Source organism: Ranitomeya imitator, chromosome 7 (assembly GCF_032444005.1).
Source record: "Ranitomeya imitator isolate aRanImi1 chromosome 7, aRanImi1.pri, whole genome shotgun sequence".
In the NCBI taxonomy this organism is placed as follows: domain Eukaryota; kingdom Metazoa; phylum Chordata; class Amphibia; order Anura; family Dendrobatidae; genus Ranitomeya; species Ranitomeya imitator.
This window is the reverse complement of record NC_091288.1, coordinates 133,766,922-133,780,632: the sequence shown is the minus strand read 5'-3', so window position 1 is coordinate 133,780,632 and position 13,711 is coordinate 133,766,922. Positions and strand designations below refer to the sequence as shown.

Below are 13,711 nucleotides of genomic sequence, written 5' to 3'. Positions count from 1 at the left end.
TACCATAAGTAACACACTACGCCACCATGGACTCAGATCCTGCAGTGCCAGACGTGTCCCAATGCTTAAGCCAGTGCATGTCCGGGCCCATCTGAAGTTTGCTAGAGAGCATTTGGATGATCCAGAGGAGTTTTGGGAGAGTGTCCTATGGTCTGATGAAACCAAACTGGAACTGTTTGGTAGAAACACAACTTGTCGTGTTTGGAGGAAAAAGAATATTGAGTTGCATCCATCAAACACCATATCTACTGTAAAGCATGGTGGTGGAAACATCATGCTTTGGGGCTGTTTCTCTGCAAAGGGGCCAGGACGACTGATCCGGGTACATGAAAGAATGAATGGGGCCATGTATCGTGAGATTTTGAGTGCAAACCTCGTTCCATCAGCAAGGGCATTGAAGATGAAACGTGGCTGGGTCTTTCAATATGACAATGATCCAAAGCACACCGCTAGGGCAACGAAGGAGTGGCTTCGTAAGAAGCATTTCAAGGTCCTGGAGTGGCCTAGCCAGTCTCCAGATCTCAACCCTATAGAAAACCTTTGGAGGGAGTTGAAAGTCCGTGTTGCCAAGCGAAAAGCCAAAAACATCACTGCTCTAGAGGAGATCTGCATGGAGGAATGGGCCAACATACCAACAACAGTGTGTGGCAACCTTGTGAAGACTTACAGAAAACGTTTGACCTCTGTCATTGCCAACAAAGGATATATTACAAAGTATTGAGATGAAATTTTGTTTCTGACCAAATACTTATTTTCCACCATAATATGCAAATGAAATGTTAAAAAAACAGACAATGTGATTTTCTGGATTTTTTTTTCTCAATTTGTCTCCTATAGTTGAGGTCTACCTATGATGTAAATTACAGACGCCTCTCATCTTTTTAAGTGGTGGAACTTGCACTATTGCTGACTGACTAAATACTTTTTTGCCCCACTGTATATATATATATGTCATTAGACACATATATGTATATATATTAATATTTTTTCCAGCGCTATACAGCTTGAAAGCCGGTAATTGAATTACCGGCTTTTTCTTTCTCCTTCCTAAAACCCGACATGATTTGAGACATGGTTTACATACAGTAAACCATGTCTTCGCTCCATTTTTTTTGCAGATTCCACACTACTAATGTCAGTAGTGTGTATCTGCAAAATTTGGCAGTTCTAGCTCTTAAAATAAAGGGTTAAATGGCGGAAAAAATTGGCGTGGGCTCCCGCGCAATTTTCTCCGCCAGAGTAGTAAAGCCAGTGACTGAGGGCAGATATTAATAGCCTGGAGAGGGTCCACGGTTATTGGCCCCCCCCTGGCTAAAAACATCTGCCCCCAGCCACCCCAGAAAAGGCACATCTGGAAGATGCGCCTATTCTGGCACTTGGCCACTCTCTTCCCATTCCCGTGTAGCGGTGGGATATGGGGTAATGAAGGGTTAATGCCACCTTGCTATTGTAAGGTGACATTAAGCCTAATTAATAATGGAGATGCGTCAATTATGACACCTATCCATTATTAATCCAATTGTATGAAAGGGTTAAATAAAACACAAACACCTTATTTAAAATTATTTTAATGAAATAAAAACAATGGTTGTTGGAGTCTTTTATTCTACGCCCAATCCAGTCACTGAAGACCCTCGTTCTGTGAAAGAAAGAACATAATAAACCAACAATATACTTACCCTCCGCAGATCTGTAACGTCCAACGATGTAAATCCTTCTGAAGGGGTTAAAACATTTTGCAGCAAGGAGCTTTGCTAATGCAATGCTACTCCTCGCTGCAAAACCCCGGGGAATGAGGCTAAATATAGATCAATGAGCTATATTTAGCTTCATTTGCGGTGAGGCGCCCTCTGCTGCGAGGGGTAGCATTGCATTAGCAAAGCTCCTTGCTGCAAAATGTTTTATCCCCTTCAGAAGGATTTACATCGTTGGACGTTACAGATCTGCGGAGGGTAAGTATATTGTTGGTTTATTATGTTTTTTCTTTCACAGAACGAGGGTCTTCAGTGACTGGATTGGGCGTAGAATAAAATACTCCCAACAACCATTGTTTTTATTTCATTAAAATAATTTTAAATAAGGTGTTTGTGTTTTATTTAACCCTTTCATTCAATTGGATTAATAATGGATAGGTGTCATAATTGACGCCTCTCCATTATTAATTAGGCTTAATGTCACCTTACAATAGCAAGGTGGCATTAACCCTTCATTACCCCATATCCCACCGCTACACGGGAATGGGAAGAGAGTGGCCAAGTGCCAGAATAGGCGCATCTTCCAGATGTGCCTTTTCTGGGGTGGCTGGGGCAGATGTTTTTAGCCAGGGGGGGGCCAATAACCGTGGACCCTCTCCAGGCTATTAATATCTGCCCTCAGTCACTGGCTTTACTACTCTGGCGGAGAAAATTGAGCGGGAGCCCACGCCAATTTTTTCCGCCATTTAACCCTTTATTTTAAGAGCTAGAACGGCCAAATTTTGCAGATACACACTACTGACAGTAGTGTGGAATCTGCAAAAAAAATGGAGAGAAGACATGGTTTACTGTATGTAATCATGTCTCAAATCATGTCGGGTTTTAGGAAGGAGAAAGAAAAAGCCGGTAATTGAATTACCGGCTTTCAAGCTGTATAGCGCTGGAATAAATATTAATATATATACATATATGTGTCTCACTGACATATATATATATATATATATATATATATATATATATATATATATATATATATATATATATATATATATATATATATATATATATATACCTATTCTATGTGTACACATTTATTCTACCTATTCTACTGTAAGCTGTCAGTGTGGTTTTACTGTACACCGCACTGAATTACCGGCTTTTTTCTCTAACAGCGCTGCGTATTTCTCGCAAGTCACACTGCTTGTCCGTGTGTAATCCGTATTTTTCACGCTTCCATAGACTTTCATTGGCGTATTTCTTGCGCAGTACGGTGATAAACGCAGCATGCTGCGATTTTGTACGGCCGTAGAAGACCGTATAATACTGATCAGTAAAATACGGCAGATAGGAGCAGGGGCATAGAGAATAATTGTGCCGTATTTTTTGCGAGTTTTACGGACGTAGTTTCTGTGCTCTTACGTCCGTAAAACTCGCAAGTGTGAAGCCGGCCTTAGAATAAAGGTACCATCACATTAAGCGACGCTGCAGCGATCTAGACAACGATGTCAATCACTGCAGCGTCGCTGTTTGGTCGCTGGAGAGCTGTCACACAGACAGCTGTCCAGCGACCAACGATGCCGAAGTACCCGGGTTACCAGAGTAAACATCGGGTTACTAAGCGCAGGGCCGCGCTTAGTAACCCGATGTTTACCCTTGTTACTATTGTAAATGTAAAAAAAACCCAAAACACTACATACATACATTTTGGTGTCTGGTCACGTCCCTCGCCATCAGCTTCCCGCACTGACTGAGCGCCGGCCATAAAGCACAGCGTTGACGTCACCGCTGTGCTCTGCTTTACGGCCGGCTGGCGCTCACAGTCAGTGCGGGAAGCTGAAGGCGAGGGACGTGACCAGACACCGGATTGTAAGTATCTAGTGTTTTTTTTTGTTTTACATTTACTATCGTAACCAGGGTAAACATTGGGTTACTAAGCATGGCCCTGCACTTAAAAACCCAATGTTTACCCTGGTTACCAGTGAAGACATCGCTGGATCGGCGTCACACACGCCGATTCAGCGATGTCAGCGGGAGATCCAGCGATAAAATAAAGTTCTGGACTTTCCCCAGCGACCAACGATCTCCCAGCAGGGGCCTGATCGTTGGTCGCTGTCACGCATAACGATTTTGTTAACGATGTCATTGCTACGTCACAAAAAGCAACGATATCGTTAACTAAATCGTTATGTGTGAAGGTACCTTAAGACTTAAGAGCTATTTTGAAATGAAAGGGGGCGTTACTAGTGTGAGACACTTAAAGGGACTCTGTCACCTGAATTTGGCGGGACTGGTTTTGGGTCATATGGGCGGAGTTTTCGGGTGTTTGATTCACCCTTTCCTTACCCGCTGGCTGCAATATTGGATTGAAGTTCATTCTCTGTCCTCCATAGTACACGCCTGCGCAAAGCAATCTTGCCTTGTGCAGGCGTGTACTATGGAGGACAGAGAATGAACTTCAATCCAATATTGCAGCCAGCATGCAGCCAGCGGGTAAGGAAAGGGTGAATCAAACACCCGAAAACTCCGCCCATATGACCCAAAATCAGTCCCGCCAAATTCAGGTGACAGGTTCCCTTTAAATGAGGAGAGATTGCTGTCAATCATTAATTGTCTCACACTGATGGTTACTCCTTTCGTTTCAAATTAGATCTGGAGTCAAATTCTGTGAGAGATCTGTGTCCTCACAATAGCTCTTAACAACTCATTTACATATTAAGAACATTTTGGATAAATCTGGAATAAGACATCAAATCACTGACACCAAGGTATGATTTTATTCAGCTTCCTATGACCTACCTGCCCCCATAAAAGGTTTTAATCTGCATTTCCCCTTTATTTATGCCCTTTGCTGAAACATCACTAAGGTTTAGTACAAAATGTACAGCAGGTTAAACTGTTACACAGCTTTGGTGTCTTTGATAAGATTGTGTATGTTTATCTTTAACAGTCTCTTGTAAAAGTGGTTCATCGATATGGCACCATAACTTGGATCGACAGAACCTTGACTTTCTTTACCACACAGCGTCATAAAGTTATTAAGTCATTTTAAACTGTATTTTGTTTATCTGATTTAGGTGTTGGCACAATAATACATTTGTCTACATGTGGTATATATTTTTCTAGTATTGATGTCTGAAAATATTGTTGTTCCATTAGTTTTCATTGGAGTGTGAATTCCTAAATGAAGAGCTGAAAACCAGAACGTTGCCTGTTACACATGCATTTTCATTTGGTATGTACAAATTCTTATAGCATGACAGAGTATTTAATACATGAAAAATATAGCTATGTACAGTGTTAGCCAGTAAACTAAAAAAAATATTAAAAATTGAGTGTCCAAATTCAAAGGTTAACATACTCAAGACAATATGGGCACCCTTGGATCATTTTTGGGCCGAACAAAATATATAGACCCTTAGTCCCCCTTCCTTCCCCTTAACTCTCCTTTTATTCAAGTCTTTAACCCCTTCATGACCCAGCCTATTTTGACCTTAATGACCTGGCCGTTTTTTGCAATTCTGACCAGTGTCCCTTTATGAGGTAATAACTCAAGAACGCTTCAACGGATCCTAGCGGTTCTGAGATTGTTTTTTCGTGACATATTGGGCTTCATGTTAGTGGTAAATTTAGGTAAATAAATTCTGCGTTTATTTGTGATAAAAATGGAAATTTGGCGAAAAATTTGAAAATTTCGCAATTATCACATTTTGAATTTTTATTCTGTTAAACCAGAGAGTTATGTGACAATAAATAGTTAATAAAGAACATTTCCCACATGTATTCTTTACATCAGCACAATTTTGGAAACAAAATATTTTTTTGCTAGGAAGTTATAAGGGTTAAAATTTGACCAGCGATTTCTAATTTTTACAACGAAATTTACAAAACCATTTTTTTTTTTAGGGACACCTCACATTTGAAGTCAGTTTGAGGGGTCTATGTGGCTGAAAATACCCAAAAGTGACACCATTCTAAAAACTGCACCCCTCAAGGTGCACAAAACCACATTCAATAAGTTTATTAACCCTTCAAGTGCTTCACAGCAGCAGAAGCAACATGGAAGGAAAAAATGAACATTTAACTTTTTAGTCACAAAAATGATCTTTTAGCAACAATTTTTTAAATTTTTCCAATGGTAAAAGAAGAAACTGAACCACGAAAGTTGTTGTCCAATTTGTCCTGAGTACGCTGATACCTCATATGTGGGGGTAAACCACTGTTTGGGCGCATGGCAGGGTTTGGAAGGGAAGGAATGCCATTTGACTTTTTGAATGAAAAATTGGCTCCACTCTTTAGCGGACACCATGCCACATTTGGAGAGCCCCCGTGTGCCTAAAAATTGGAGCTCCCCCACAACCAACCCCATTTTGGAAACTAGACGCCCCAAGGAACTTATCTAGATGCCTAGTGAGCACTTTGAACCCCCAGGTGCTTCACAAATTGATCCGTAAAAATGAAAAAGTACTTTTTTTCACAAAAAAATTATTTTAGCCTCAATTTTTTCATTTTCACATGGGCAACAGGATAAAATGGATCATAAAATTTGTTGGGCAATTTCTCCTGAGTACACCGATACCTCACATGTGGGGGTAAACCACTGTTTGGGCACACGGCTGGGCTCGGAAGGGAAGGCGCGCCATTCGACTTTTTGAATGGAAAATTAGCTCCAATTGTTAGCGGACACCATGTCGCGTTTGGAGAGCCCCTGTGTGCCTAAACATTGGAGCTCCCCCAATAGTGACCGCCTTTTGGAAACTAGACCCCCCAAGGAACTTATCTAGATGCATATTGAGCACTTTAAACCCCCTGGTGCTCACAGAAGTTTATAACGCAGAGCCATGAAAATAAAAAAATAATTTTTCTTTCCTCAAAAATGATTTTTTAGCCTGGAATTTCCTATTTTGCCAAGGGTAATAGGAGAAATTGGACCCCAAATGTTGTTGTCCAGTTTGTCCTGAGTACGCTGATACCCCATATGTGGGGGTAAACCACTGTTTGGGCGCACGGCAGGGCTCGGAAGGGAAGGCACGCCATTTGGCTTTTTAAATGGAAAATTAGCTCCAATCATTAGCGGACACCATGTCACGTTTGGAGAGCCCCTGTGTGCCTAAACATTGGAGATCCCCCACAAATGACCCCATTTTGGAAACTAGACCCCCAAAGGAACTAATCTAGATGTGTGGTGAGCACTTTAAACCCCCAACTGCTTCACAGAAGTTTATAACGCAGAGCCGTTAAATAAAAAATAAATTTTCTTTTCTCAAAAATGATTTTTTTAGCCCGCAATTTTTTATTTTCCCAAGGGCAACAGGAGAAATTTGACCCCAAAAGTTGTTGTCCAGTTTCTCCTGAGTACGCTGATACCCCATATGTGGGGGTAAACTACTGTTTGGGCACATGCCGGGGCTCGGAAATGAAGTAGTGACTTTTGAAATGCAGACTTTGATGGAATGCTCTGCGGGCGTCACGTTGCGTTTGCAGAGCCCCTGATGTGGCTAAACAGTTGAAACCCGCCACAAGTGACCCCATTTTGGAAACTAGACCCCGAAAGGAACTTATCTAGATGTGTGGTGAGCACTTTGAACCCCCAATTGCTTCACAGAAGTTTATAATGCAGAGCTGTGAAAATAATAAATACATTTTCTTTCCCCAAAAATAATTATTTAGCCCAGAATGTTTTAATTTTCCCAAGGGTAACAGGAGAAATTTGACCCCGATATTTGTTGTCCAGTTTCCCCTGAGTGCGCTGATACCCCATATGTGGGGGTAAACCACTGTTTGGGCACATGCCGGGGCTCGGAAGTGAAGTAGTGACATTTTGAAATGCAGACTTTGATGGAATGCTCTGCGGGCGTCACGTTGCGCTTGCAGAGACCCTGATGTGGCTAAACAGTAGAAACCCCCCACAAGTGACCCCATTTTGGAAACTAGACCCCGAAAGGAACTTATAGGGAACATGTCACCTGAATTTGGCGGGACTGCTTTTGGGTCAGATGGGCGGAGTTTTCGGGTGTTTGATTCACCCTTTCCTCACCCGCTGGCTGCATGCTGATCAAAATATTGGATTGAAGTTCACTCTCTGTCCTCCGTAGTACACACCTGTGAAAAGCATTCTTGCCTTGCACAGGCGTGTACTACGGAGGACAGAGAATAAACTTGAATCCAATATTGCAGCCAGCATGCAGCCAGCGGGTAAGGAAAGGGTGAATCAAACACCCGAAAACTCTGCCCGTATGACCCAAAACCAGTCCCGCCAAATTCAGGTGACAGGTTCCCTTTAACTAGATATGTGGTGAGCACTTTGAACCCCCAAGTGCTTCATAGAAGTTTATAACGCAGAGCCGTGAAAATAATAAATACGTTTTCTTTCCTAAAAAATAATATTTTAGCCCAGAATTTTTTATTTTCACAAGGGTAACAGGAGAAATTGGACCCCAAAAGTTGTTGTCCAGTTTCTCCTGAGTACGCTGATACCCCATGTGTGGGGGTAAACCACTGTTTGGGCACACGTCGGGGCTCAGAAGGGAAGTAGTGACTTTTGAAATGCAGACTTTGATGGAATGCTCTGCGGGCGTCACATTGCGTTTGGAGACCCCTGATGTGCCTAAACAGTGGAAACCCCTCAATTCTACCTCCAACACTAACCCCAACACACCCCTAACCCTAATCCCAACTGTAGCCATAACCCTAACCACAACCCTAATTCCAACCCTAACACTAAGGCTATGTGCCCACGTTGCGGATTCGTGTGAGATTTTTCCGCTCCATTTTTGAAAAATCCGCGGGTAAAAGGGACTGCGTTTTACCTGCGGATTTACCGCGGATTTCCAGTGTTTTTGGTGCAGATTTTACCTGCGGATTCCCATTGAGGAACAGGTGTAAAACGCTGCGGAATCCGCACAAAGAATTAACATGCTGCGGAAAATACAACGCAGCGTTTCCGCGCGGTATTTTCCGCACCATGGGCACAGCGGATTTGGTTTTCCATATGTTTACATGGTACTGTAAACCTGATGGAACACTGCTGCGAATCCGCAGCAGCCAATCCGCTGCGGATCCGCAGCCAAATCCGCACCATGTGCACATAGCCTAATTCTAAAGGTATGTGCACACGCTGCGGAAAACGCTGCGGATCCGCAGCAGTTTCCCATGAGTTTACAGTTCAATGTAAACCTATGGGAAACAAAAATCGCTGTACACATGCTGCAGAAAAACTGCACGGAAACGCAGTGGTTTACATTCCGCAGCATGTCACTTCTTCCTGCGGATTCTGCAGCGGTTTTACAACTGCTCCAATAGAAAACCGCAGTTGTAAAACCGCAGTGAAATGCGCAGAAAAACCGCGGTAAATCCACCATAAATCCACAGCTGTTTAGCACTGCGGATTTATCAAATCCGCTGCGGAAAAATCCGCAGAGGACCAGAATACGTGTGCACATACCGCAACCCTAACCCCAACCTTACTGGAAAAAAAAATGTCTTTATTTTATTATTGTCCCTACCTATGGGAGGGACAAAGGGGGGGGGGGGGGGGGGGGGTTGTTAACTTTTTTTTTTATTTTGATCACTGTGGTCAAAATGCCCTTTGGAACGAATCTGCCAGTCGGCAGATTCGGCGGGCGCACTGCGCATGCGCCCGCCATTTTGGAAGATGGCGCCCATGGAGAAGACGGCCGGACCCCGGGAGGATTAGTAAGTATGATGGGGTGGGCGGGAGCATGGGGGTGTGGATCGGAGCACGGGGGTGTGGATCGGAGCACGGGGGGTGGATCGGAGTGCAGGGGTTGGATCGGAGCACGGGCGGTGGGATTGGAGCACGGGGGGGGGGGAGCGGACAAGAGCATGGGGGGAGCGGAGCCCAGGACGGAGGGGAAGCGGGGCAGTGTGCAGGACTGATCGGTGGCTTGGGGGGGCGATCGGTGGGGTGGGGGCACATCAGTGTTTCCAGCCATGGCCGATGATATTGCAGCATCGGCCATGGCTGGATTGTAATATTTCACCAGTTATAATAGGTGAAATATTACAAATCGCTCTGATTGGCAGTTTCACTTTCAACAGCCAATCAGAGCGATCGTAGCCACGGGGGGGGGTGAAGCCACCCCCCCTGGGCTGTACTACCACTCCCCCTGTCCCTGCAGATCGGGTGAAATTGGAGTTAACCCTTTCACCAGATCTGCAGGGACGCGATCTTTCCATGACGCCACATAGGCGTCATGGGTCGGATTGGCACCGACTTTCATGACGCCTACGTGACCTCATGGGTCGGGAAGGGGTTAAGAAAGCTCATGAACTATACTTTTTTTTTTTAATTCGTTTATTAAACAACAAAAAAAGTAAGACATACATATTTTGCATATAACCAGATCAGCACATATGCACTCATCATAATAGCTATTAAAACAGTAAATGTATACAATGAGTTTTCGTTGCAAATCTCAGTACATAGACTTGGTAATGTAAAACTTGAAATATTAAAGTATGTCTAAAGTACCTACTCTAGAACCCTAAAACTATCTTACTGCCAAAACAATCCCCATCTCATTATTAATTTAATGGTGAAACGCAGGGTGAGCCAATGCATATTTTACATCTAACTGTATCATATTTTAGCTAGACCATCAACCACGTGAAGATTTAGTGAGGTACGACGAGTGCTATACATTACAAATTTTATTAAATTTTCCTAAGCAACCCCTCTTCTGGTATAATTTTAGTTCATAAGGTATAATTGAATTTAGCAGCTCAGTCTAGGCCCTGAGAGATGGATGTGTATTGCCCACCCAACGTAAGGCTATTATTTTCCTTGCTAAGAAAAGTGTCCCTATAAAAAATATTTGAACATGGTGTCCCCTCATCCCTTCCTCCAGTACTCCAAATAAGCATACAAATGGATTCAAAGCAATGGCATTATGTACAAGAGAGGTCAAAAAGATAGGATAACTGGACATCACCATGCCATATGTATAAAATCTGCATCCACTGTATGGCACCTTAGGCATTCTGAAGAATGAGACCACCCTATTTTGAATATTCGTAACGGGGTTAAATATGATTGATGTATTATATGCAATTGGATCATTTTATTATTAGCCAAAGGGAATACCATAGTTGGGTACTCAAGAATAGTCTCCCAGTCCTAATCTTGAAGATAAAGAACGCGGGGCTTCCATTTTTCTCTAGCTGTCAATAAAGCAGAATCGGCGGAGATAAGACCACAGGGTCCCTGTGATTTAAGTATCCCTATTAATGGGGAGGATGATCTTATTTGCGCTGTATTTACGTTGCGTATATGTGATTGAATTGCTTATCTGAGCTGCAGATAGCAAAAGAACTGGGGTCTTGGGATATTATACTTAATTTGCAGTTATTCAAAAGACATTAGAACTTCCTGCTCATATAGTTCATTAACCGAAAAGACACCATGTGAAGTTCAGAATTGAGCGGATGGGTGATTCAGTAGCCCCGGGAAGTACATATTATTCCATAATGGCATTTCGGCTATAATACCATCAAAGTGGATTACCTTTTTTTTACCTGTTTCCAAAGAAGTCTCTCTAACTGGAGCAGTGGTAGTAATCTAGGGGTATTGGGTCTATCCACTTCTAAGAAACCCAACGAGCAATTAGTCTTTGCGGCATGGGCCAGATGGCTCTCTGAATTTGGTAAATAACCCCCAGGTATCCATTTACCCAAAGCTCTGAGTTGTCCAGCTAAAAAATACAGAAAAAAAATCTGTTAGTGCCGCTCCTCCCATTTGTTTAGACCTATGTAGGATAGATAATTTGAGTTTAGGTCTAGCTTTCCCTCATATGAATGGCAAAGATAGTGAGTTTAAACTCATGAAAGAAGATCTAGGAACTGGTATTGCACTATGTTGAAAGGAGTAATTAAGCTTCAGCAGTGATATCATTTTAATCAAATTTAAATGTCCAGAGACAGACAATGGTAATTTACTCCAAACAGCGAATTTGTGCTTGACTAAGTCCAGCAACGGAAGAATATTAAATTGTAGATCAAGTCTACTGCATTTTGGTACAATTATTTCTAAGTATTTAAAATTAGATATGACTGGTAATAGGGATAACATTTCAAGGTGATCTGTTGGAACATGAGAGAGAGGGATTAAAGCTGATTTATCCCAATTAGTATATAATCCCGAGTGCTTAATAAATTCATCTATAGTGATGATCACATGCGGCAGTGTCTCCTCTACTTCATCCATAAATATTACCATATCATCCACATATAAGCCAATAATGTCCATGCGGTCTGCTATTTTAATACCTTTAATGGCTTTAGTGGATCTCCTACGTATCGCAAGTGCTTCAATCGCCAGAGAAAAGAGGGCCGGAGAAAGAAAGCATCCTTGACGTGTTCCCCTCTCCAAGGAGAATGTCTCCGATATGGAATTATTAATAATTAACTGGACTTTTGGTTTTATATATATTGCATAAATCCATTTTTCTATTCGCCACGACAGCACCCACTAGAGAGAGGGGATCCGCCCCTAGGAACAGGAAACCTACAGAGAGATAAAAGGGGCGGCCCCCCCCTCGCTCCTCAGTTGGTTTCCTGTTCCTAAGTGGGAAACCCTCAGAGAGAATCTCTGCAGTTTAGAAGAGGAAAGCTCGCCTGGTCCGCAGCCTGTACGTCTCTGCTGAGCGACAGGGGCCCCAGAGCGAGTGTCAGAGACGGGGGAAAGTTCCTGCTGGCTGCCCCCTCATCTGGATACATCAGCAGGATGCCGAGGTCACAACAGTCTCCCTGCTGGGAGAAGGTTGTTTGTTCCACCGCTTAATGAAGGACTCCCCGTCGGCATATTGGGTAAGTGACGCTGCATGAAACGCTTACCCGCTGGCCGAATGTCAGCAACATGTGGAGCAGCATGGAAGGCTGCGGTAGCAGGCGCCTCTCTTCTGCAGTAGTATGGGAGAAGGACGCGCGAGCGCACGCACGCACGCACAGGCGCTGTATGGTCGGCGTCCCGGATGTAGAAAGAGAACTTCTGGGTTTGTTGAGTCAGACGAGCGTTCTGGTTTGGACGCCTCGGCGTTCAATAAGCGGGGGAGACGTGACCTATTAAAGTTATTCAGGTAAAAAAAAAAAAAGGGGAGAGGAAATGGGGCGTGTATCCTCTGTTAAAACCACACTATCTAAGGCTGATGAGACATGGCACTATGCGCATCATGTCGTCTCAGGAGGATATAGAGCGCCCACTGGAGGTTGTAGTCCTGCCTAGTGGTGATGCCAGGAAGAAAAGCAGTGGACACTCGAAAATGAGTGATTCCACTGATAAATCAGTGAAAAAATCGTCCCGTTCCACACCTCAGGCCGATCAGACAACTCTGCAGCCGGTATATATTTTTATTTCCGGATAAGTGTGTAGATAGCTTCATAGCACTTACAGTAGTCTCCTCTACTTGTGTCTTTTTATAGGCTAAACGGACGGCAAAATCTAAACATAAGCAGTGTAAAATATGTAATGAGCCTCTACCTGACTCTTATATAAAGATGTTATATCAAAATTGCATAGATAACACTTTGCAACAGGAGAGTTCGGTCAGAATGAATGACATACATCTCATGATCCGGGAAGAGCTTCAGTCCTTGGGAAGTAGTCCGGCAGTGAATATAGAAAGGAGAACTAGGAGAACTCTTTCATCTATGCCCGACACATCAGCAGAAAGTGGAGAGGTTGACTCAGACATCTCTCAGAAATTGGATTCCTCGGAGGAGGAGGATTATGTCTGTTTTCCTACAGACAATGTGAATAATTTGGTTAAGGCTGTAAGAGGAACAATGGGGGTGTCAGAGTCTAAAGATCCTCAGACACCGCAAGACATTATGTTCGCAGGTTTATCGCAGCGAAAGGGCCAGGTATTCCCTGTGAATCAGGCCATTAAAGACCTTGTTAAAAAAGAGTGGGGTAAAGGTCAAAAGGGCTTTGTGCCAGTATCATGTAAGAGACGGTACCCCTTTGATGATGAGGACTTGGCAGTTTGGTCAAAAATACCTAA

At 43.2% G+C, this 13,711-nt stretch overlaps 1 protein-coding gene across 1 annotated transcript in view; it reads left to right on the top strand.

The window, feature by feature from the left end:
* PGAP1 (post-GPI attachment to proteins inositol deacylase 1) overlaps nucleotides 1-13,711 on the top strand; it is a 1,319,879-nt gene that overhangs the window by 621,792 nt on the left and 684,376 nt on the right. The window contains exon 14 of the mRNA XM_069733825.1: nucleotides 4,851-4,926. Coding sequence (XP_069589926.1) covers nucleotides 4,851-4,926 — 76 coding nt within the window. The remainder of the gene's footprint in view (nucleotides 1-4,850; nucleotides 4,927-13,711) is intronic.